At 55.9% G+C, this 25,772-nt stretch overlaps 1 protein-coding gene across 2 annotated transcripts in view; it reads left to right on the forward strand.

Annotated features, from left to right (window-relative positions):
* SYNE3 (spectrin repeat containing nuclear envelope family member 3) overlaps positions 1-22,609 on the forward strand; it is an 83,104-nt gene extending 60,495 nt beyond the window's left edge. For both annotated transcript variants that reach the window (XM_075530538.1, XM_075530537.1), the window contains exons 9-18: positions 917-1,099; positions 4,203-4,346; positions 6,438-6,572; positions 9,765-9,926; positions 10,542-10,714; positions 11,028-11,157; positions 14,186-14,380; positions 15,285-15,503; positions 16,591-16,629; positions 17,177-22,609. In XM_075530538.1, the coding sequence (XP_075386653.1) occupies positions 917-1,099; positions 4,203-4,346; positions 6,438-6,572; positions 9,765-9,926; positions 10,542-10,714; positions 11,028-11,157; positions 14,186-14,380; positions 15,285-15,503; positions 16,591-16,629; positions 17,177-17,386 (1,590 nt within the window). In that variant the 3' untranslated portion in view covers positions 17,387-22,609. The remainder of the gene's footprint in view (positions 1-916; positions 1,100-4,202; positions 4,347-6,437; positions 6,573-9,764; positions 9,927-10,541; positions 10,715-11,027; positions 11,158-14,185; positions 14,381-15,284; positions 15,504-16,590; positions 16,630-17,176) is intronic.
* Positions 22,610-25,772: the final 3,163 nt, after the last annotated feature.

Raw genomic sequence — 25,772 nt, forward strand, 5'->3', positions numbered from 1 at the left:
CCTCTCTAGGGACCTGTAACCCCTGCGGGCTCCGTTTCAGTTCAAGCCAGGACCACATCTTTTCAGGGCGCTCCCTCAGGCTCCCCAAAACGAATTTCACAAGTGCCGCAGACCTCACTTTCAGACCACACAATCCCCCCCATGTCAGGAAGACCCCCCCCCCGTGGCTATTGTCCTGAGCTAGGTCACCACCAGGCAGGTGTGTCATGAATGCTCTCCAGGTGTGGTGTCTTTGGGGCCCTGGTATCCAGCAGTGTGTCCTGACATCCGAGGTTTTTTCTCAGCCCCGTTGGAAAGCACGCACAGGCTCTCCTCCTTTGGCTGCACGTACTGAATGTATGGAGCCGGATCAACCCGCTGACAGTGGGCTTGTTTCCTTCCTTCCCCTAGGAAACAGTTAGCAATGCATACGTGTTTAACTCATGCCATCCGGTCCATGCGACTCAGAGCGACCCTACTGGACAGGGAGGAACTGCCCCGGTGACTTAGTGCTCCGTACAGAAGTAGAGAGCCTCATCTTCCTCCCGAGCAGTGGCTGGTGGTTTCAGACTGCTGACCTGAGCGTAGCAGCCCAAAGCATAACCACTATGCCACCAGGGTCCCAGAAATGCATTAAAAACACCCAACCCACTGCCATTTGGATTGCGTCTCACTCAACACACGGAATAAACAAAGCCTCCAGCCTCTGCTCTCAGTGTTCTGAGCTAGATTAGAGGGGAGGGGATGAGGACTCCAAGCAGACCCTCAAGTTCAGGCCTCTCCCAAGGCCCCTGCCAGCGGGGTTGTGGAAGGAGTCTGGGCGTGAAGATCTGTGGCCCCAGCTCTCTGAGACCCCAGCCAGAGACCGAGGTCCATTTATGGCCTATTTCTTGCTGCACTACCCTGAGCCTGGGGCTGACCCGTCTGTCTCTCGCAGGCGGCCCTGGCTGAGAGCTCCCGCCTGAAGGAGCAGCTGACGATGCTGCAGCTGAAGGCGGGCCTGCTGCACAGCATCCTGGGCCAGGAGCAAGCCCCGGGCCTCCTGGAGCAGGTGGCCAGTGCCTTGAGGGCCCGGGACCTGCTGCACAACAGCCTCCTGCAGAGGAAGAGCAAGCTGCAGGTGAGTGTGGTGCCCACCAGGGCAGGTGGGACTGGAGGTGCAATTCTCAGCTCTCCCCTTGCCCCAGTGGCCCCAAACCCTTTGTCCCACCCAGCTTCCATGCCTCCAGCCAATCCGGCCAGCCCTTGCCTCCTGGGTCCCCTTACATGCCCTCTTTACCCCACAGTGGATAAAAAATTCAGGTGAAAACCTTAGTAAAGTTTTACTAACTTATTAGTGATGCATTTCTGCATGGTTACAGCATGTCAAAAACGTGACATGGGAATTTAGTCGTCAATATAATCAATGGTTCTTGACCAGCGGTTCTCAACCTGTGGATCACGACCCCTGGGGGGGGGGTGTTAAACGACCTTTTCACAGAGATTACCCAATTTGTAACAGTAGCAAAATGACAGTGATGAAGTAGCAACGAAATCATTTTATGGTTGGGGGTCACCACCACATGAGGAACTATATGAAAGGGTCACAGCATTAGGGAGGTTGAGAACCACTGCTCTTGACTATTGATGATGATCATGGTGAAGGTGGTGCTGATGGTGGTGATGGTGGAGGTGGTGGTGGTGGTGGTGGTGGTGGAGGTGGTGATGGTGGTGGTGGTGGTGGTGATGGTGGAGGTGGTGGTGATGGTGGTGGAGGTGGTGGAGGTGATGGTGGTGGTGGTGGTGGTGGTGGTGGTGGTGGTGGTGGAGGTGGTGGAGGTGGTGGTGGTGGTGGTGGGGGGTGGCTGTATCGTATGGGACACTAAGTGCTGAGCTTCCCACCCACAATTTCGGCTCCTCCGGGTCCCAGGCCTGGAGGGGCGCCCTGTGGTTCGTCTCCTTTGACAGATGGGGAAGCTGAGGTGGAGCTTGTCAAGTCGGGGACTGAGACTGCACAGGATTAGCTTCCTGATGTGAAACCCCAAAGTGTGCTGCCCCCAATTCTGGAGCCCACAGGCCCAGGCACAGTGGTGGCCACACCGATTCCTCCCATGGGCCCTGGGGACACGCTGCCCACTTGCTCTCCCAGCTTCTGGGGGCAGCCCCTCATCCTCGAAGGCCCTACGTTTATGGACACACGTCTCACTCCCATCTCTGTCCCCACTGGCATCTTCTTCTCTGTGTCTCTGCATCTCTCTCACCATGTCTCTGCATCTCTGTGTGTCTCTAGGTCTCTGTGTATGGCTCTACATCTGTGTCTCTGCATCTCTGTGTGTGTTTGCATCTCTCACCATGTCTCTGCATCTCTCACCATGTCTCTGCATCCCTGTGTATGTCTCTGCATCTCTGTGTGTCTCTAGGTCTCTATGTGTGTCTCTACATCTGTGCATCTCTGCGTGTCTCTGCATCTGTCACCATGTCTCCGTATCTCTGTGTGTGTCTCTGCATCTCTCACCATGTCTCTGCATCTCTGTGTGTCTCTGGGTCTCTGAGTATATGTCTACATTTGTGTGTCTCTGCATCTCTGTGTGTCTCTACATCTCTGTGTTTGTCTCTGCATCTCTCACCATGTCTCTGCATCTCTGTGGGTGTCTGCATCTCTCACCATGTCTCCGCATCTCTGTGGGTGTCTCTGCACCTTTCTGCCTGTGTCTCTTGTTATATAGGGTACCGCTCACGGGATTAGGCCCCACCCTGCCCATAGTGCCCTCATGTCACTATCTTCAGAGGCTGTTTCCAAACATGGTCACACGCACGACTCCTGTCACTCAAACTGCCTGCCCCTGAGTCGGCTCAAATGGATGCTCAGAGCAGAAGTGCCTCTGTGGGCTACTAAGGCTGTAAATCTTTACAGGAGCAGAACCCCCCATCTTCCTCCCAGGGTGCACTAGGTGGGCTGACACTGTGGTCAGCATCCTGACAGGTCACCACTATGCCACCAGGGCTTCGGAATTCATATGTCCCTAATTCAACATAGCACAGCTAACAGGGGGGCCACCCTCCAGCAAGGCTGTGTGACTCGGGGGTCCTCCGCCAGCAGTGTCAGGCACAGGTCTCGGCTCTGTGGGGGCAGGGCCAGGAAGCCAGGGCTCTGCCTGGGGTTGCTGGCAGGCTTGCGTGGAGACCCTGACCAGGCTGCCCACCGAAGGTTATTCTCAAGAGAGAGAGGACAAGTGGTTTCCTCTGACGGATTTACTCCAAAGCCCACTGCCACTGAGTCGATGCCAACTCGTGGCGACCATATAGGACAGGGTAGAACTGGCCCTGTGGGTTTCTGAGACGGTCACTCTGTGAGCAAGCAGAATGGCCCAACTTCCTCCCTTGGAGCGGCTGGAATTGCTGACTTGGTGGAGGGCAGCTCTAGGCGTCCCCACTCTGGGCGGCCAGCACATGTGTCAGGGGTTATGTCTCTGCCCCTGTGGCTCGGCAGACGCTGTAGAGCAGGGCTTCTCAACCTTCCTCATGCCGCGACCCTTTCAGACAGTTCTTCATGTGGTGGGGGGGACCCCCAACCATACAATGATTTTCGTTGCTACTTCATCACTGTCATTTTGCTACGTTATGAATTGTCATGTAAATGTCTGGTCTGCAGGATGTAGTTTCATTGTTACAAATTGAACATATTGAAGGCATAGTGGTTAATCACAAAACAATATGTAATTATATATTGTGAAATATTTATTTTTAATGACAAATACATGAAATTCTGTCTTGAAGCATGGTGTAGCATGGGTAACAGTCCTCACGCGGGTACTCATCTGTGGGCGTATCTGCACATGGGCAGACCCACCTGGAGACAGGTAGAGGAACGGTGTCTTGGTTCCTAAGACCATCGGAAACAACGTGTTTTCCGATGGTCTTAGGTGACCCCTGTGAAAGGGTCGTTTGACCCCCCCAAAGGGGTCGCGACCCACAGGTTGAAAACCGCTGCTGTACAGGATTAGGCAAGGCTGAATCCCAATAAGACTGTAAATAAGAACACCTCCGGTGGGATTGGGTGGGTTGGTGGGTGATGGAGTTGACCCCCCTGCCCCCCAGGCCAGGTGGTATGTGTAGACCCCCTGTAGGGAAGGATTCCTGGAGGGGCTGGCACGGAGTTGGTCCGGAGGATCGTGGAATGTGAAGCTGACAGCAGGGCCCTGTAGGGACCCACCCCCCCTCACATCCTCATCCTGTCCCTGCAGAGCCTGCTCTCTCAGCACAGGGACTTCGGGGCGGCGCTCCTGCGCCTGCAGGAGAAGCTGGCAGCTCTGGAGGACAGGCTGCAGGCTGAGGACTGGCCGCAGAGGGATCTGCTGGGGAAGCAGGCCCAACTCTCCAGGTTGCAGGTGAGGGTTCTATGAGCCACGTCCCCTTCTCCTCCTCCTCCCCGCCCCTCCCCTTCTTGTAAGTAGACTCGGAACCCAGGCTGTCATCCTTAAGGAGAGAGAGAGAGCAGGCGTCTGGGGACACGCCGGGCTAAGCATGCAGCCGCTAACGGAAAGGTCAGTGGCTTGTACCTACCAGCTGCTCGGTGGGAGGAAGATGCCATTCTGTAAAGACCTCGTTTTCAGAAACCCTGGGGCCAGTTCTGCTCGGCCCTGGGGGGTAGCTGTGAGTCAGAGCCCACTCAGGGGCAGCAGGCTTCATCTTTGAGGGAGCAGACACCCCGACTTTCTCCATGGAGTAGCTGGGAGGGACAGTCACTGCTATTACTGATCAGCCCGGTAGCCACTGCCCCCAAGCCTATGCCCACTGGTGTGGAACCCCTTCTGAATCATAGCAACCCCGAGACAGAGAGGAGATGGTCTTCAAGGAGCAGAGAGCCTCACCTTTCCCCCCTCCGAGGGTCAGGTGGATTTGAACTGCTGATCTTTAAGTGAGCGCTTAAACCTCTGCGTTGCCAGGACTTCTCCCCCTTCCCTTAGCCAGCCGACAGCCGGGCAGTAGCCAGCTCCTTCCCAGCTACAGGTGGCCACTTCAGATCTGGCTTTTAACCTCTTCAGCTGCCCCCGTGCCCACCTGTTTACCTGTAGGTTCCTGGCTCCAGCCAGGTCTTTCTTGCCTTAAATGGCCAAGTCTTTTGTGCTTGTTTGAAGGATTTTTGGGGGTACAGTCTGTGTAGCATCTAGCTGACCATGTGAAAGTGGACGAGAGGGTGGAATTCCCTTCACTCACAATGCCCGGCCGCCGGTACCTCTCTCTTGTTCCCAAACATCTCTGTCCGAGTGTTTAAAACCCAGTTCTCTCCTGCCAGGTTGCCCCTGACTCAGGCTGCCCTCAGGTGGGACAAAGGAGCGGTGCCCATAGGATTTCCACTGGCTGATCTTCCAGAAGGACATTGCCAGTTCTTTCTGCATAGGCACTGACAGCTAGCTCATTCCCTGTTTGTAGGGGGACTCCAGTTACAGTCTTAGGACAGTACTCAGTGGCCTCTGGGGAACCCTGGCAGATCCTGGGCTCTTTCTCATGAATTGTCCCCCAAATAGAGACTATTCTGTAAAGGAAGATAAAACCCAACCAACAACTCATTGCGATTGAGTCGATGCTGATTCACAGGGACCCTATAGGACAGGGTAGAACTGCCCTGTGGGTTTCCAGAATTGTGACTCTTTACAGAAACAGAAAGCCTCGTCTTTCTCCTGCGGAGCGGCTGGTGGTTTCAAACTCCTGACCTTGCGGTGAGCAGCCCAAGGTGTAACCACCACGCCACCAGGGCTCCTTAATGGACTGATAGCTGATGTGTAAGTGCTAGACATGGCGGCTGGGGGGGTTGGGGATCTGGTGTTTGAGAACAAGCAGTGCTCACATGGAAATCCAGCTAGTGGTCTCTAAGAGAAACCCCAAACTCACTGCCATTGTGCCGACACTGACACCCAGTGACCCTTTAGGACAGGCTAGCCCTACCCCTGTGGGTTTAGAAAAATGCCCGTCTTTATGGGAGCAGAGAGCCTCCTCTTTCTCCCACTAAGCAGCTGAGGGGTTTGAGTCTCAGACCTCGTGTTGAGCATCCTACCACATAACCCGCTGGCTACAGTATGGGACAAAGGTGAGGCTGTCTGCTCCTGTAAAGACAGACAGCCTCAGAAGCCCCGGAGAGCAGCTCCCCTCCATCCTGGAGGACCGCGGTGATGGCAGCTAAGTGGACGGCAGTGGCTTTGAGTTTGGGCTTTTGACTATAAAACGGACACGGTGGTGTGGTTCTTGATAACAAGATGTGATCATCAAGAATCCAGGATGGCCGTGCACCCCACCCCAAGATCCCCTTCCTCCCCCCATCTTTAACCCACTTCAGTTTGGGGAGGTCCCAGAATATTTTCCTTGGATTTAGAAAATGCCCACCTGCCCTGTGAGTGGACCTCAGCTGACCCGCCATCCCAGAGCCCAAATGCCCCACAGTTCCCAGCTCTGACCTTCCTCTGGTCCTCATCCTCCTACAGGGGCTTCAGGAGGAGGGGCTGGACCTGGGGGTGCAGATGGAGGCCGTGAGGCCTCTCATTCAGGGCAACGCCAGCCACCAGTACAGAATGGACCAGCTCTCCTCCCACTTCCGGGCTCTGCAGCAGTCTCTGGAGGTAAGAAGCTCAAGCCAAGGGCCAGCATGGGCAGAGGTGGGGTGGGGTGGGTGCGTAGGGAACCAGGCCCACGGGTCTCCCTGCTGGGGTTCTGCACCCCCCTTCCTGCCTTCCTCTCCCTTGTCTTCCTCTGTCCTCACTCAACTGCTCATTCCCTGGTTACTGTGCGCCTCCCGGTCGCCAGGCAGCACCAGCAAGTCCACTGAGAGTCACCCTGCCTTGGTGGGCGAGGTGCACCACGCAGTTACATGCTGCCCAGTCTGTTTTCACTCACTCGCAGCCACCCTGCGTCCGTGTCCGACAGACGAAACACTGCCCACTGCTCACACCTGTTCTTCTGTTTGAGCTCGGGGGTACAGCCACTGTGTCAGTACAATCCATCTTGTCGAGGGAGGGGCTTCCTCTTTATCGCCGCCCCTCCACTTTACCAAGCATCCCGTCCCTCTCCAGGGCCTGGTCTCTCCTGACCACGTGTCCAGAGCATGCGAGACCCTGACGTCTCACCATCCTTGCTTTCTGGATGCATCCAGCTCTCTGGCCGCGCCTCCTCCAAGATACACGTATTAGTTCTTCTGGCTGTCCGTGGGGCTGTCAGTCTTTCTCACCAGCACCATCGGCCAAGCATGTTGATTCTCCTTTGGGCCGCCTGCTTGTGAAGTGATTGAAGAGACCGAGGCGCGGGTCAGACACACCTTACTCCTCTAAGTGACCTGGAAGCAGTCTACAGAAAGGCAGCATGTAACCCCATCGTGTAGCCAAGGCCCAGAGGCAGAAGAGGGGTCCTGTTGTCCCAGTAAGGACCCGCCTGTCGGGCTTCAGCCCCCATCCCCGTGCGGCATGAATGCCTGGCTGAAGGTCCTTCCTGAGAGTGGGCCTGGCGTCCTGAGGGTGCCCGCCGGCCACAGCGCCTGGCCTGCAGTGCCCTCTGGTGGCCCTCTGGCATCTTTCTCGCTTCCCCACTGGCTCCGCCCTGCTCTCAGCTGAGCGTGGGAATGAAATTTGAGCCGGCGTCCTAATCCGCTGCTAGGACTTGTTGAAATGGGGCCTGCAGCCTCACCTGACTCTGATCTAATCCCCAGGAGTTCAAAAACAACAACAAAAAGTCTTATGTCTCAGGGGCTCCCAGGCCCTCACTTGCCCAGTCCCACCGGACTCCAGACAAACCAGACTCACGGCCACTGGGTTGAGTCTGACTCATAGTGACCCTGTAGGACAGGGTGGCACCACCCCCGTGGGCTTCTGAGACCATCGGTCTTCCCAGTCTCAGAGAAAGTCTGCTCAGGGAGTGAGGAAAGCCTCATCCTTCTCCTGTGAAGCAGTCGGTGGATTCGAACTGCTGACCTCGCTTCATGATCAGCAACCCGATGCAGAACTCCAGGGGTGCCACCAGCTCCACTGCCTCCCACTTCAATAACAATTATTCCTAACACTCCTTTGTTAGCCCGGGGAGACCAGAAAAACAAATTCACAGAGACACTCATATGTATATGAGAAAGAGCTTTATATTCAAGAGCAGTTGAATATTGAGAAAACAGCCCAGCCCAGTCCATATCAAGTCCATATGTCTGATATTAGCCATATGCCCAATACCAATCTATAAATTCCCCTTCAGACTCACGAAACACATACAATGACGCCAAATGCAGGAAGATCATAGGCCAGTGGGTGGGAAGTCTTGTGGATCCGGTGGCCTTGTAAGCATCTCAGTGCTGGCAGGGGTCTCCACCTGGCTCCTCCAGCTCAGAGCACTAGCCTGGCTCCATGTGTCTTGTCAGCTGCAATGTCTGCCAGGGAGTGAGCCTGTCTCCCGCCTCCAGCAAGCTATTGATCTCCTTAGTGCCTCCAAATGAGATCAACAAGCTGCGGCCTGATTGACAGGCTAAACTCCACCCCTTCACTCTTAATCCTCTCAAATTGGCAACAGATTATATAGCTACCACAGTCCTCTTTATGATCCAGAAATTCATTGATAATATCTTACTCGACCAATTGATCCAACAACAGAGTGGCCTTTTTGTCATCGAAGGTTGAGGGTGGGGTGGGGGAAGGAGAAAGAAAGTAGTTCTTTCTAAGAGCCATAGAGGTGCAATGGGTTCACCGTGGTTGTTAGCCACAAGGTAAGAGGTTCGAATCCACCAGCCACTCTGAGGGAGAAGGATGAGGCTGCCTGCTTCCATAAAGAAGGACAGCCTCGGGAGCCCACAGGGGCAGTTCTGCTCTGTCCAGTGGGGTTCTGTGAGTCACGGCAGTAGTGGATTCAGCTCGTCTAAGACAGTGTCTTTCCATATGGAAGTACTGCAGGCTGGCCCCACTGGAGATTGAGGTGGCGAGAATGTCCCTCGAGGTGGAGCCATGAGTGACAGGTGTGACACAGCCAGCATGACCTCAGCAGACGTGAATGTCCGAAATGGGACAAGTCCCTGGAGAGGCCAGGGGGCAAGTCAGGACTGGGGTTCTGCACAGTGACCTTCTCCCTGGATGCTTCAGTGGGACACCCGAGTCCCGCAGGGCATGGGGTAGTTCTGCAGGTGCCATGAGAGCCCACTCTCTGCGTCTGCGGCATGTCCCAGTCCCACACCATCAGGACATATATCCCGGAAGCAGTGATACCATCGGGCTGCAGCCATTCAGTGCCAGTAACTGGGGAGCTGCTGGTCAGGCCTTGTTAGAGTCTCGGGGGCGGGGTGGGTGTGGGTGGGAAAGAGGCTGGACACAGCACCTCTGGCCCTTGGGGGCTCCCTGGGCCCTTCACTGCCCACATCCGAGCAATGCAATGATGAAGCGGTGAGCATTATCATAGCTTGGGGCTCCTTTAACCCTTCCCAGACCTCTGGGGTAGAGTCGAGTGTGTTAAGCACCCAGGGACTCCCCCAGAGACAGGGATACAGGTGGCCTTGTATCCCTGACTCCTTCACACAGTGGCACTGTGGGACAGGGTGGCATGGCCTGTAGGCTTCCCTTAAGCAAGTGTGTCTCCAGGTCTTTTCTCCGCATGGCCCCTGGTGGCTTCCAGCCCGCAGCCCCCATACTAGCAGGCTCCTTAGGAACCAGGCATTCTCTAAGTGAATGCCCTCTATGGGGGCAGAAGCCTGAGCCCTTATGAGTGTGTGTGTGGGGGGGGTGGTTCCTGGAGGACTGCTGGTCCTGGAGTCCCAGTGTCTCTCTGGCTGAGCACCCCCTGCTGTGCCCCAGGACCTGCTGGAGCGGAGTCGGCAGGCAGTTCAGGAGCACGGCGCCCTCAGTCACGAACTGCTGGAGCTGCAGATGCGGACCTCCCTGCTCACCCAGAAGCTGGAGGCCCTGCGGGGAGCCTCGGGCCCATGGGAGGCGGGCGTCCCAGAGGCTGAGGTCGAGGTAAGCTGGCTCTCAGTGTAGAGGTGCTAATCCCCTGCCCTGCACCCCAAAAAGCAGCCAGAGACCTACACTGGGGAGCCCCACTCTGTGCGTGTGTGCCTGCTCATGCATGTGTGTGCTCCTGCCTGCAGGTACACGTGTGTACACCCACTTGTGTGCCCATACACACAGTGTGTATGTGTGCCCCACTGTGTGCCTGTGTGCACATGCATGCACCCACGTGTGCACATACACTCACATGCATCAACCTATGTGTGCCTGTATGTGCATGTGTGCTCATGTATAATCATGTGAGCCCCTGCATGTGCATCCACATATGTGTGCCCCCGTGTGTATGTGCACATGAATGTGTGTACCCTCTTGTGTGCCTGAGCAGGTATGTACACATGCTCTACAAAATGCGTGCATCCTTGTGTGTGTGTGCATGTGTGCCCATGTGTGTACATTAGAGTTCATGTGTGAATGCATGTCCCTGTGTGCATGTGCACCCACATGCCCAAGTGTGTGCATGCAGATATTAATGTGTGACTGTGTGTGTACTCATGTGGGCTCATGTGTGCACGTGTATCAACCTATCTGTGACTGACCACATGTGCCCACGTGTGTCTCACTCAGAGGCTGCTGGCAGAGATCCCGGAGTGGGAGGCCCGGCTGCCCCTGCTGGAAGCCCGTGGCCGCCTGGTGGTGGAGACCTCATCTCCAGATGGGGCCGCTCTGGTCCAGGAGCAGCTGGCGGAGCTGACAGAGGCGTGGCGGACCCTGAAACTGCTGGAGGACCGCCTGCTGAGGTGAGCAGACAGCGCCCTGGGACCCTGCCCCTCAGGGTTCAGAGAGCAAAGGGCTGGAGTTCTGCCAGTGACTGGCATGGCCCCTTCTGGTGTGTGTGTGTGGGATGCGGCATTGGAGTGTGGAGATGCCCCTTCTGGCTTGAGCCTCAGTCTCCCACCTGCATCGGTGGGTGGAGGCGCCGTCCTGGTGGGCAGTGTGAGTCCTGGGGGCAACCCGGACAGGCAGCCAGTGCTGCAGCCGTAGGCCTTGCTCGGGGCGCCCAGCCTATGGCGTGGCCATGCTGACCCAATGGGCGGGGACATTGCTTCCCAGCTTCCTCAGTGACTGGAAGTTACAAAGACTGACCAACGACCACGCGAAGAAGGTGGTAATCACCAACAACATCCCCAAGTCTGGCTTCCTCATTGATCCTCTGCACTCCACTCTCAGACTGCGATACCGGGTGAGTCTCCCCAGGGGGGCGCTTCTGGGAGGGGACTCTGCTGCAAAGCTCTGCCCTCCCCACACCCCCGCCTCATCCAGGGCTGACCTAAGTCTGTGAGCTGCCCCTGTGACTGAGGATGCATGGACCACCAGAAACCTGCCCCCCACCCTACACACACACACCCCAGCCCACCAACCAGTCCATCCAGACGCCTAGCCCCCACCAGGCCAGAGCAGAACTGCTCCCTTGGACTCCGGAGACAGCCAGCCGTGGAGCTTCTGTGGCAGGGGCTCTCACAGGGAACCCGGTGACCCCTGGGGGGTCTGGACATCCTTAAGCAGACGCTGCTGCGGTAGCCCTGTGGGCAGAGCTCCAGGTTCAAAGCTTCCTCCTGGCCAAGGGGAGAGGGTGCAGTCTCCCAAGAGGTGTGTGTGTATATAGGTTTTGTTTGGTGAAAAGAAATGACCTGAGTAAGGGTGTGTCCTCCATCACAGCCCTGCCCTGTCCTCATGGCCTTTGAAGTCTGGAGCCCCAGCAAACAGCCCTCATTCCTTGTTCTCCAAAGAAAAGTCAGCAATCTGGTGCCTTCTTCCAGGCTCCCTGCTGTTGGTACATCTGGAGACAGTCCTCCCCAGCCCCCTGCCCTCCCGTGGGCCTGGGGTCCTGGAGTCCCTGGATGCTGCAGGCACTGCTTGCCCAAAAGTTGGGGCTTCGAGTCTAGCCAGAGGCACTTTGGGGAAAAGGCTGGCCAGGGGCTCCTGAAAACCAAACCCAGTATTGCCAGAGCTGTGTGGGGCGGCACTGCCAGAGCTGTGTGGGGCGGTGTGAGCCCGTCACCTGGTGACCCAGCCTTGTCTCTATGGGCAGAGGGGCTGCAAAGCTCTGGTGGGGTGATGGCATTCCAAGGCCCTACCACTTTCCTACACCTTTCTGATGGCCCCTGGCCTTTTGAGGGCTGTGTTGGAGCTGGGTCACCCTGGAACTCAGCCTGAGACACTCCGGGCGCCTGGATTTCAGCACAGTGCTCTGCCGACTCTCTCAGTCCATGGGGTCTCCGTCTGAATCCGGGGGGACTGGGTAGGGCCTGAGAACCTGTATTCCTGCTTAACTCGAGGCCGGTCACCAGAGGTCTTGGAAGAGTGAGGGAGTGGGCGCAAAGGCAGATGAACAGGGGCTTGCCAGTGAGGCAGTGTTGGCAAAAAGAACAGCCGCTCTGGGCACCCGGGACCTAAGTGACTGACTGGGACCCAGCGCTGGGGCAGGAAACTGGGGCAGGTGGGTGTTTTCTGGGAGGAGTCATCACAGGTGAGCAGATGGCATGGGGCCCACCTCTGACCTCCCCTGGAGGCCGACGGGCACAAAGCAGAGGTCAGATGTGTCCCCACCATGCAGCCATCTCTTGCCCAATTCTGACAACATCCACCCCACCCCCTCCCCCCAGCACTCTCCTTCTGTGTTGGCTTCAATCATCTGTTTCATTGGCCACACAAAGCTCACGGGTAATACTCACGATTGACGGGGTTTCTTAGGGGGAGTTCGCAGGTGACCACAAGTTAGGATCAGGAAACAGTAAGGATACAATGATGGGTCCACAGTCACACCTCTCCTGAGTCAGCAGCTAAGTCCCTCCTCGTCTCTCCCAGCCCTGGCGTCCATGGGAAGCCCACCCTCTGCCTCACAGTCTCACGGTCTTGGGGCTGTTCCTCTGCCCTGTCCCATGGCCTCCTCACCCCAGCCTCCAGTCGGGTGTCTCGTCTCATGGCCTCTGTGGCAGTCCCTGATGTCCCTGGTCTTCACCTCTGCCACTTCGGGTGGGAGTCTCCAGCCTGCTCCACTGGCAGCCCCTCTTCCTTGATGGTCCCAGGAAACCGCTCGGAGCCTGCTTCTGAGATGACTCTTCGACGCAGGGGGTGGCCTCGAGGGAGGTGTGGTTTTTGTCTTTCGGCAGAAGGTATCCCCAGGAAACAGAGGGTCCTGACTTGATTCACGCCCTCCAGTCCAGGGAGACTCAGAAGACACCCCACTTTAATCCTGTGCATCCAGAGAGCAGAGAACTCGCCCCGCAAAGGGGTTATTACCACCAGCAGGAAAGCTGGCATTTGTAGTACCTCCCCAGAGGGGTGGGGGTTAGATGGGCCCACTAAGAGCTCTTGCCTTTGCATGACCCCGCCGGAGGCCCTGAGGCAGGGAGGGCACCCCAACACGTCTGTGGCAGCAGAGTGAATGCCTGAGGTTTCCAGGCAGTTGGGAAGCTGCGAGAAGCCACCCAGGGCTAAGGACCGCTGGGGTAGACTGACACTGTCTTCCTGGTCATTCATTGACTTGCGGCCCGGGGGGAACGTTTGCAGAGCAGATGCGTTTCTCATTGGATGGTTTGTCCACCTTCTGCCTGAGGAGCTAAGTGTCACCCTCCACGCTTCCTTCCTTCCTTCCTGGGCCCCATTTCCCACCATCTTTTCTCTCTCCTGCCTGCCTTCTGAGCTCCGAGTTGAGGCAGATGCTGCCCTGCCAGCCCTCCACCGGTGCATGTTCTGAAGTGTGCTCTCCTTGTGGGGTTACTGCTCACAGAGCTGTCTGTGGTTTACTGAGCTGTGACAGCGGGTTCAACATTGGGTCTCTGATAGGGCAGTGATTTGGACACCCCCCCCCAAGCTACAGACCTCTGTCCTGTGGAGATTTGTTATCTCAGAGCCCCTTGGGGGCAGCTCTGTGCTGGGCTGTAGCTCAGCAGGTGATGGAATGTAGGTGTCAGGCTCGCAGGGCACCCCAGGTCCACAGAAATTAGAAGAGGGACAATAGGGACAGAGGATGACCCCCTGGTAGAACTCTTGGGGTGAGGGGTCATGGTGGCTTCACACGAGGACCAGGGAGTGAGGTGGGAGCATGTTGGGCCCTGAGTGGGCCTGTGCCCTAGAGATAGACTCCTCACCCCGCTCTCCACATCCCGCTCCACCACCTCTTGGACATCCTGCCCTCATCCCAGCCTCTCGGCCCCAGCAGGCCCCCCAGCATGTGTGACCAATGGCTGCTCCCACCATCCCTGCAGGGACAGCTGCCCCAGGATGAAGGAATCGGCCAGGAAGAGTTGCCCCAGGATGAAGGAGACAGCCAGAGGGATTTCTCCAAAGACCGGAGGAACTTTGAGCAGATGCTGCAGAAGGAGAACTCCAACCTGACTAGAATCATTGCCATGAGAACTGCCACCGCCGAGGACTTGAGGGCCAGAGACACGAAGCTGCAGGTCTGTTCCCCAGGAAAGGCCCCTTGTACTTGGGCTTCATGCTGGAGGTGTTGATCAGGGGCTTCTGCAGAAAGAGGTCACAGTTTGGAAGCCCGTGAGCCTACCTCACGTGCATCATCAATAGTGCTGTAAAGCTCTGGGGGCTCAAATGTTTTAGGAACTCTTCCTGGCACTCATTCATTCAATCAACTTCAAGGAAACCATCACTATGAACCACTTGATTCCTAGGATCACTTAGCTATTACTGTGTAACAAGCCACCCCCACACTCCGCGCCGAACCTGCTTGTGACCCATGGGACAGATAGTGCCCACCTATATTTTTCACCTCTGGGGTTTAGTGGGAAACTGTTGTCCCACTCTTAATGTTGCCATCTGGTGGTGGCTTATATAATTGTGTGCACTTGAAGACGCTGGTCTCATTCCACCACCCCTCCAGCACCCCCTCGGGACATATGTGTCCCACTAATTGTCTTGTTTTTGAGGCAGCCATAGGACCTTAAAAAAAGAAAAGTTAAAAAAAAAAAAGTTGGTGTTTTTTTACTTCACTCAGAATGCCTTCCATTACCCAAAATGCATGATTGCAACAACAACAAAAAAAAACCCCACACAAACACACAAATAGAAAGTAATGGGTCCTGCAAGTGCCGAAGTAGCAGCCATGTATTACAGTCATGATTCAGAAGGATGACCTCAGCTGGGCTGGACTTCCCGGCTCCCTTGTGTGTCTGCTGTCCATCGGTGGAGGCCAGCGGTCCAGGTGCCCCTTGCTGGCACCAGCCGTGCTGTGGGCTGGGGTGGGTGGGATCTGCTCATTGGGGTGAAATTGGGTTGATCTCTCCTTATCCGTTGTGGGGATCATCGGGGTCTCTTGGACGGTACCCCATGATGCCGCCTCATCCCCAGGAGCTGGAGGCCCGGGTCCCTGAAGAACAGCGGCGTTTTGAGGAGCTCATTCGTGTCGGGCTGGCCGAGGGGAAAGAGGATGAGCTGGAGGAGCTGCGCTATCGGTGGATGCTGTACAAGTCCAAGCTCCAGGACGCCTGCCACCTGCTGGTGGATACCCGGCACAGCCACAGCCCCGCCCCCGAGGAGGAGCCACGCGCGTCCAAGCTCACCTGGAAGGTAGCTGGCTCCACCCCCTCCGCCCCCTGGGCCTGCGTGGACCAGGCTGAGCGGACCACTCAGGGGTGCTCCACTAGGGTCATGCCATTTAGCCACCTAAAGGTCCGTGGGCAATGCAAACAGCTTGCAGCCGAGGGAGGTCCTCGACGAGACGGATTGACACAATGTCTCAAACAGAATAACAATTGTGAGGACGGGAGCAGGACAGGGCAAGATGTCGCTCTCATGCTCTCATACATCAGGTTGCTATGAGTTGGAACCGACTCATGAGCAGCTAACAACCATTGACCTGAGGGTTGGCGGTTCGAAGCCACCCAGTGGCACCATGGAGAAAAGGCCGGGCATTCTGTTTCAACAAAGAGCACAGCTAAGAAACACCACGCTGGTGCCCGGGGCCATCAGGGGTCAGCACAGGCTCCACAGTTGGGGTTGGCTGGCTTTTATACACCCCATGAGGTTGACCCCCCGTGAGGACAACAGTAGTCGTTGAAGTGCAAGGGGTTGGGACTTTCTGACCATCAGCCCAGTGCAGGGGGCAGCCGAGGCTCGGCGCTGGTAAAATCGAGTCTGGGTCTCACTGGCAGGGAGGGGATGCTTGAGCCTCTCATAGGGGCTGAGTCTTTACAAAAGCCCTGTCAGGGAGATTCTATTATTGCTCCCTGTTAGGGGAAACTGAGGCACGGGGGTGATTGATTTGTCGTTAGTCCAGTGGACCAGGCGGCCTCCTTCTGGGAGCGTTCCGTTCTTCCTGCCCCAGGGGCCCAGCTTGAGAACCCAGGTTCTCCTGAGCCTGCAATAGCCACACTGACCACTAGAGGCCAGCACAGCCCCAGCCAGCCCCTGGGCCTCAGACGACTGGGAGGGGGAGGCCTTCCTGCCGCTCAGACTCCCACCTGGGCAGGGAGTGTGTTAAAAAGCTCATTAAAACGAATCACCTGCTGGCTCAGCCTGTCCAGATGACCAGAACTTTTAGAGAAACACTCCCCCGAGGAGATGAATGTTCTGTTGCAGGCTCTGTGGGAATTTAAGTTTCACTCAGTTAACTTTTTTTCCCCCTTCTCCTCTCTCTCCTTTCCCAAAATAATAGGCCCAGGGTCCTCCTGGGGAGCTGAGTGAATTCCAAAAGGTAGGCTGTCTGCCTTTGGCTAGAGGGCAGGGAGGCCGGTGGGCTGGGGGCCTATGGCGCTGGGGGCTTGTTGGAAGGTTCGTGAAGTCTGAGGCATGTGTAGTAGGGGGGTTGGGGGGGGGACCGGTTCTGGGCTGTCCTGTGCCAGGCCAGAGGCCCTTGTGCTCTGGAGGAGTCCCAGTGTGGGGGGCAGGTGGGGAAATGGTGGCATGTGCTCATGTGGCTAGAATGTCGCTGTGGAGCCCTGTCTGCCTGTCAGTGGCCTTCAGCAGAACAGACCAGAGCCTCACCTGGGCCCGAGTGGTCCTCAGAGCCAGCAGCATGTGGGGGCCCATCACACCCCCTCCTTGTCTGCCTCATCCTCGGGCGGCCCAGCCTGGGTCTTCTGAATACCTGCCCTGGCCCCGCTGCACAGGCAGGAAAACGGAGCTGGGTGGGCTCCAAGAGTCAGCCCTGACGCCCAGCTGCTCCGGCCCCTGTCCTTGTCCCAATCCTGTCCTACTCCAGTGCCCCTGCACCCATTCACAGCCCTCACTTTGGTTGGCAGGCTCGGCGTGGTAGGCGGCGGCGAGGCCTCTGCGCCCTCCTGCGGAAGGTGTGCTGCGTGGCGCTCCCTCTGCAGGGGCTGCTGCTGCTCCTGCTGCTGCTGCTGCTCCTGCTGCCTGTCGGGGAGGACACCCGCAGCTGCTTCCTGGCCAATAACTTCGCCCGCTCCTTCAAGCTCATGCTGCGCCACAATGGGCCCCCGCCCATCTAGCCCCCGGACCACTCAGGTGACTGCCCTCTCCAGCCTCCCCGACAGCCCTGGGCCTCTGCAGAGGATGCCCAGGGAGCTGGAGTCCGGGGAAGACCAGAGCACAGGAGGTGTACCGTGACCATGTTCCAAGAACCAGCTTCGTTTGTTTGTGCCGGGTCATCTTGGTCTCTTTATACTGAGCAACTGTGTGGGGAGGCTGCAGAACCAAGCGCAGGACTGGGAGCTAGCGGCTCCATCTGTAAATGCCCAGTGCTTGTGTTTCCGTCATCGGGGAAATCCTGCGGCGTTACAGCCTCTCTGCCGTGGTCTGCAAGCCATCCCAGAAATCAGCAAGGATGACATCTCACACGGAGGGCCACCCTGGTTTCGGAACCCGGCCCCTGGCCCTCCATCCACCACCTAGAAACTGGGCTCACGCTCCCTGGGATCTGAGAGCAGGAGCAGGACTCCCCTTTGCCAGGGAATTCTAAGATGGTGCCGGAAAACTTTGCGACTGGACATGCCCCTCCATCAGCACTGTGTTCCCTTAAAAACGGGGCCTGAGTGTCCCTCTGTACCAAGGGGTTTTGTCTGTTCAGCTACAAAAGAGAGAGCGGAAGGTCTCCCCAGTGCCGGTCCTGAACTTGGGAATGAAAGCAATACAGACACAGAGGGAAAATGGAAGCCCAAGAGGTCCCCAGGGCCCTGCCCTTGGTCCACCTGCCGCCCTCTGGGTATTCAGTGGGCCAGAGGGCACTGGGCTCAGGCTTGGGGAATCCTGGAAGGGCAGAGGGAGACCCTGCACAGGCCTAGGCCCCCTCAGAGCTCTGTGTTCCCACTACCATCCACCCACTTCTCAGAGGGGAGCGCTGAGGCCCGGCAGGGCCAAATCAGGGAAGTAGCTTCGTCACAGCAACATGGCCAGAGGCAGCAAGGCCAGGACCCAGCTCGGTCACCTGGACCGCATGTGGCACCCCCCCCCCCCATGTCACTAGCTCATCAGCATCCGTGCTACATGCCACCTGGGCCCCGTGTTGGGGACCAGGGACTGTGGTTGGCAGGTAGGAAGAGAGTGTCTGTGTCTTTTTAAGCCCTGGATTCTGCTTGTTTGCATACCTGTGTTTTTTACCAAAGAAAATTGCTATTTTCATGGCTTTTTTATAAATACAGTCGGAATCTCACAGTCCGCCTGCAGGTGCTTTCCCACCTAACTAACCTTTGCCTTTGCTTGAGCGGACGCAGGAGGGGAGTCTCACGGTTTCTGCTCCAGCCCTGAGGCCGCCACCACTGAAGGCCGGCAGTGCGTCGGGGACCCCACAGGTGGCTCTTCTGTCCAGGGGAGTGAGAGTGGCCTCATAGTGGAGGACAGAAATGTGCCCAGCTGTGTGTATTCGTGTGCAGGTATGTGGGCACACACCAGTGTGAGAGAGATAGAGAAGGTGGCAGATGGGGCAGGGAGAAAGGAGAGAGTAACAGAAAGAGGGAGAGCAAGAGAGAGAGAAGGTGATGGACAGAGCAGGAAGGAAGGAGGGAGACTGAGCAGAGAAAGAGAAGAAAGCTAACTGGGCAAGGAGGAGGGAGAGGGAGAGACACACAGTGTCGCTACTGGTGGTCCCTCTTTTTCTACAGAAAAGATGGGTGGGGTGGGGAGTGGCCAGGGGACGGCCAGGAAATCCAGGGAGGTGCTGGAGGCAAGGGAGCTCTGTGGGCTGGGGCAGAGCCTGCCTGTCCCTGGCCTCTGTGGGAGTCAGCCAGCCCCTGACAATCACTCTAGAAGCCATGTTTCATCTCTTCCCCCACGAGCCTGGGTTTGGTATTGCTCTGTGCCAAGAAAGGGAGGCTTGGAGAGAATGGCCTGTGGCAGCGGTGGGTGTGAACGGAGCTTGTCTGACTCCACAGCCCATGCCTGGGGCAGAATGGCTGCCAACCCTGGGGACAGGTTTCTGGCCAGTGCTCGGGCAAGAGGGGCTCCCGGGCTTGTCTCTGTCAGTCTCCAAGGGACTGCTCCTCTGCAGAGAAGGGCAGCCACCAGGAGCCCAGTCACTCTCTTAGTCTTTGGGGTAGCTATGGGGGTAGGCACCTCCACCCCTCTGCAGGGCTTTGTACCCAGGGCAGGGGACTCCCCTGTGCTCCCAGAGGCGAAGGGGGTTTCTGAAACCGGCTGCCCCACATAGACTCTAAAGCAGTGGGTCCCTACATGACCTCTTCAATCTCCTGGGCACAGTGCTGTCCTGGGTGGGGATCGGGGATCCAAGGACACCCCTCCCTGGGCAGCACTGAGGAAGGGGGCTGGGGAAGCTTTGCATCCAGAGATGGGGCAGGTCCCTAATCCTGCCCACCCTGCAGGCTGGGGCATGAGACTGGCCCACAGTGGGAGTCTTGCTCCTGTGCCAGTACAACATCACGGCAGACAGACACCAACCTGGCTTGTCAGGTAAAGGGCCATTTTCCTGCCCTGACCTGGGAGGCAAGAGCCCTGGTAGTGGCTTACAGGTTGGGCTGCGATCTGCAAGGTCTGAAGTTCCAGACCACCAGCCACTCCTTGGGAGAAAGCGGGTCCTTTCTACTCCCAGAAACTCACAGGGGTGGTTTGACTCTGTCCTGTTAGGTCACTATGAGTTGGCATCAACTCAATGGCATTGAGTGTGGAGTCTCTTTGGACCCGGTAGGCAGGGCCTCTTCCTATCTGGCCCTTTTCCTGGCTTGGGCATGGGCCTGGTTTGGCTAGCCCATTGGGTTTAAGTCCTGACCCTGGTACACCAACACGTTGAGCCTGTTGGTTGTCATGGTAACATCATCACTGGTTAGGGCTTGGTACTCAAGCTCCTTGTTCAGACAGGCCTGGAGCTCCTTGAGGTGAGACCTCAGCTCTGGGAGGAACTTGGGTTCACAGGGACAGCAGGTCCTCTCCTTGGGATGTAGGACGGCCTTTCTGTCCCTCTTGCGGAACGAATTGGTCACTCCTTCCAACAGCACAGCTGCCGAGCCCTGACCTTGTTTGCAGAAGCATGGTGTGGCTGAGCGGCTGCCTAACAACCATCAGCAGTCAGAGTGGGGCCACTGGAACTTGAATGGGAGCGGAGGTGGGGGGTAGGGGAAGTGGGGGCTGAGTTCAGGTTCTTTTTGCCACCATGTGGAACTTTCCAGCTGCTTTGCTGGCCTTTCTGTCCTTGGGGGACCTGAGGCTACTGCTGTTTTGGAAGCTGGGGTGGGGGGGGATAGCAGGGGTGGTGTGGCCTTCCTGGGCAGGGAAAAAGGTTTCAGGGTTTCCTCTCCAAGGGTCTCCTCACTCACCTCTGCTGGGGCCTCTTCCACTTCCACCACCCTTGAAGGCTGTCACGGCCAGGAGGGAGTGTCAGGGAGGGAGTGGAGGTAGGCGCTTGCCTCCTTTCTGGGCCCCCTTAGCCCCAGGAATAACAGACAGACACCCACTTGCTGAAGGAGACAGAGGAGGGTCTGGCTTTGTGGACAGGGCTGCGTGTGAGCCTGTGTGTGCTCAAGGGTGTGTGCATATGGGGGTGCATGTGCATGTGAACAGTGTGCATGCCTGTGTGCACATGGTAGGACTGTGTGGGTATGGTGAGTTTTTACATATGCAACTGTGTCCCTCACTGACATCTCCAGCCCACAACACAGTGGGCAGCGCTGGACCCAGGAACCCGGCTCTTATGGGATTTACTGGGGGGCCTCTTGGCCTTCTTCCTTGCCTGGAAGGCGGGGCCAGCCGGGCCTCAGCCTCCACCATCTGTCTGGAAAAGTCTGGGGCTGGCCTGGAAATGAGGGCCCTCTTTATCTCAGGGTAGAAGCAGAGGCAGCTAATTTCTGCTCAGCTCCATGGGTCCTAAACCTGCCCAGATCTCTCTTGCTTGTGTGTGGATGGTGTGTGTGTGTGTGTGTGTTTTGACGCTGGTAGCATTTACTGAGCACCTAAGAAGTTAACAGAGAGGCCAGCAGTTCAAACCCACCATCCCCTCCCTGGGAGGAAGATGAGGCTGTCTGCTCACTTCCAGATGGACAGTCCTAGAAACCCTGGATAGCGTAGCCCTAAGTTGGAACTGATTCGATGGCAGTGGGTTGGGTTTGGGGGTAAGGTGTGAGAAAAGCACTCAGCTGCCAACCCTAAGATTGGCGGATCAAACACACCAGCTGCTCCAAGGGAAACTGAAGTGGCAGTCTGGGAAGCTCAGGGGGCAGGTCGGCCCCGGCTGGTTGGTTCACACTGAATCAGAATTGTTTGCAAGGAAGCGGGCTTGCCCTGCATTTGAGGGGGCAGAATCAGGGACAATGGATGTTTTCTACCTGACTTCAAGTCCGAAGATCAACCTTCTCATGATGAGAGGGCTGCTGTCCCACAATGCAGCAACTTATCCCACCTGTGGGGAGTGAGGGGCACCCAGAAGCCAGGTGAGAAGTCTGGTGTTTCCCCCATCCCCAGTCTCCCCTCAGCTGTAGGCATGGCCTCCTCAGGGCCCACCTGGAGACTCAACCCTACACGCCCACCACCAGAAGACCAGGCTCACCTGAGCCAACCTGCCAGTTTGCTCTGTGCTTGCCTCCCAGGCTGCCAACCTGGTAGCTATTAACCTGGACAGAGATGGGCAGGTTCATCCGGATGAACCAGGCTACGGTGCATCAGTGTGTGTGTCTGTGTTAGGGTGTGTGTATAGTTGTGCATATGTGGATGTGTGTGCATGCATGTGTATGTATGTTACCGTGAGTGTATGTGCACATTGATAGCGTGAGCATGTGCATATGCACCTGTGTATATGTGCATATTATGTATGTTCATTATTTGTGTGTGTGTGCGCGAGCGCACACACACACAGGTGCTTTCTGGGATCAAAAGCAGACTGGCTTTGTTGCCCCAGACGTTCAACGCTGGGCGCAGCGGGCACAGGGGCCCCTACCCCCTGGTTTGTCACAGGATGTGTGACAGCGAGGCATGCCTTGTCAATCAATTGAGCTCCCAGGGAAGGCGGAGAGCACAGGCGACTCTCCCAACCCACATGTGTCTTATCTCGAGTCCCGTCAAGCCCAGAGCCACCAGACAGATGACTTGGTGGCTGCCACCCTCTCTGCAGCTGGCCTCAGTGCCATTTGTACAGGAGACACGGAGTCTCCTCATCCCCTGCTGGCCCCATGGGAAGTAATGAACAATGCCGGGAAATGTTTCCGTAGTTGTCTTCTTCCTGTAGTTTTGTAAAAATGCATTTGCTTTATGTTTGGAAATAAAAAATATCTATATTTTGGTCTATAAAACGTGGCATGGTGTGAAAATTCTTCTTTTGAAGGAGAGGCGCTGGTTGGAAGGGGCACAACCCCGGCAGGTTGGCGTGTGCCGGGCAGCCTTCTTTACCATCATCCCGGTGGAACCAGAAACCCGTTTGTCCCGGGGGCGGGCCAAGCTCAGGGCAGGTGGTGTTTGTGAGGTGCCGTGCAGTTGGGGCCGACTCAGGACAACAGGATGGAACATTGCCCGGTCCCGTGCCAGCCGCCCGCCCCCGTGGTTGCAGACCACTGTGCCTGCCAGTCCACGTCCTCGAAGGTTCCTTTTCCAGGGACTCATCCCGCTGCCATGAGTCAGTTCTGACCCACAGCCACGTGAGAGCACAGAGCAGAACTGCCTCAGGGGCTTCTGCAACACCAAGTCTTCACCGGGCAGCGGGCGGCCTCTTTCCTTTGATCACCAGGGACGGGTCTCGCGAGATGATATACCCAAAGGGCAGGAGACCAGCTCTCGCGAGATGACATGCCCAAAGCGCAGGAAACCAAGTCTCGCGAGATTACATGCCCAAAGTGCGGAGACCAACCGACCCACAGGTGTTTGCTGGATTTCCTGGGAACGACGAATGGGGGTTCTCAGTGCATGACGACAGCAAGGTCGCGCGGCGGCCACTTCGGAACATCCCCAGGGGCTCCCAGACCTTGTCAGCCTTGTCCTCTGAGGGAGAGCTGAGCCTTCAGGGCGTCAAGCCCCGGTGAGTCAGAGCAGGACTGTGCGCCGTCCGGTTACTGGGGGTGATTTCCCCACACTGTTCTCCAGGTCTTTCTTCCAAGGCGCCTTGTAGAGAACTCTAATCTCCAACCTTTCCCAGCAGCAGCTGAGCACCTTCATTGTACCAACTATACTGCATCCAGTCAATTCTGACTCATAGCGACCCTATCGGATAGGGTAGAACTTCCGGTGGTGTTTCTAAGGCTCTGTGTTAGGCTGGGTTGACGAGAGAAATAAATCCAGAGACACTCATGTATGTATAAGAGAGAGCTTTATATCAAAGAGCGATTGTATGTTTTAAAAAAAAAATTCCAGCCCAGTTCAGATCAAGTCCATAATTCCCATATTAGCCCATATGTCCAAGACCAACCTATAAATTCTTCTAAAGAATCATGCAGCGCATGCAATGACACCGTAGATCACAGGCCGGTGGGTGAAAAGTCTTGTGGATCCAGTGGCCATGGAAGCATCTCAGCGCTGGCATGGGACTCCACATGGCTCCTCCAGCTCTCTGAGAGTGACTCCACAGCAGGAAGGGAAAGCATGGAGAGATACTCTTACAGGGCTCAGCAAGTCTCCGTGTGGCTTGTCAACAGGAAGATGAAGGCAGAGAGAGAGACAAAGTGTTCCCAGAGCCCTCATGAGAAGGCCATGTCCACAAGGAGGCGTCATCAGACGATAACCTGCCAGGGTAGACCCCACCCCTTTACACTTAATCCCCTCAAGTTGACAAGAGATGATGTCACTATCGCAGGCTGTACATGTTTACAAGAATAGAGAGCCTCATCCCACTCCCACGGAGCGGCTGATGGATGCAAGCTGGTGACCTTGGGCTTGGCAGGCAGCACACCATCCACAGTTTGAGCCTCAAACTCAAACTCACTCCCTCTCATCGAGTGATACTGGCTCACAGCAATCCTGCAGGACAAGATAGAACCGGCTGTGTGTTTCCAAGACTGTAACTTGACAGGAGTAGGAAGCCTACTTTTTCCATGGAGCAGCTGGTGGTTTCGTACTACTGACCTTCCTGTAAGCAGCCCATCCGGTAACCCCTTAGCAGCCAGGGCTCCTCAAATACACCAAGGCACCGGGAGATAAACCTGCACTGTCAGCCTCCTTCACTCACAGCTCCTCCATGAAAACCTTAAGGTGGGAGTTTGTCTAACAAATGTTTGTTGTTGTTGTTGGGGATCTGGTATACTGGAAGCTGCAGGCGAGAAGGCGGGGGACACCCTTTAACTGCCAGACAAAGGGGGTGCCTTCCTGCTTGTTCAGTGGTCCAAGGAGCTGAGAAATGAAACCAGAACTCATTGCCAGTTCAAGAAGTTTCTCTCTCTCTCTCTCTCTTTATAATAAATCATTTTATTGGGGGCTCCTACAACTCTTATCACAATCCATACATACATCCATTGTGTCAAGCACATTTGTACATTTGTTGCCATCATCATTCTCAAAACATTTTCTTTCTACTTGAGCCCTTAGTATTGGCTCCTTATTTTTCCCCTCCCTTCCTCCCAAACCCTTGATAATTTATAAATTCTTATTTTTTTTCATGTCTTGCACTGACCGATGTCTCCCTTTACTCACTTATCTGCTGTCCATCCCCCTGGGAGGAGGTTATATGTAGGTCATTATGATTGGTTTCCCTCTGCACGCCCCCCTCCCCACCTTACCCATACCTTCCTGGTATGGTTACTCTCAATATTGGTCTCAAGGAGTTTATCTGTCCTGTATTCCCTGTGTTTCCAGCTCTTATCTGTACCCATGTACATGCTCTGGTCTAGCCAGATTTGTAAGGTAGAATTAGGGTCATGATAGTGGGGGTGGGTGGGTAGGAAGCATTAAAGAACCAGAGGAAAGCTGTAAGTTTCATCAATGCTGTACTGTACCCTGACTGGCCCGTTTCCTCTCCACGACCCTTTTGAAGGGGATGTCCAGTTACCTGCAGGTTGGCTTTGAGTCTCCACTCCGTACTCGCCACAATTCACATTGACATGATTTTTTGTTCTGGGGTACCCTGTTCTATAGGATCCCATCAAAACCTCGTGATCACACAGGCTGGTGTGCTTCTTCCATGTGGACTTTGTTGCTTCTCAGCTAGATGGCCACTTGTTTACCTTCAAGCTTTTAAGACCCCAGATGCTATATCTTTTGATAGCCGAGCACCATCAGCTTTCTTCACCACATTTGCTTATGTACCCTTTTTGTCTTCAGTGATCGTGTTGGGAAGGTAAGCATCGGGGAATTCCAGGTTATTAGAGCAAAGTGTTCTTGCTTTGAGGAAGTACTTGGGTAGAGGCCCAATGTCCATCTCCTTCCATAATACTACACCTATAAATATATGTACATAGATCTATTTCCCCATCGTCATATATAAATAAATTTACATATGTACACTCCTGAATTTAGATC

The sequence above is a fragment of the Tenrec ecaudatus genome, chromosome 14 (assembly GCF_050624435.1).
Source record: "Tenrec ecaudatus isolate mTenEca1 chromosome 14, mTenEca1.hap1, whole genome shotgun sequence".
Taxonomy (NCBI): domain Eukaryota; kingdom Metazoa; phylum Chordata; class Mammalia; order Afrosoricida; family Tenrecidae; genus Tenrec; species Tenrec ecaudatus.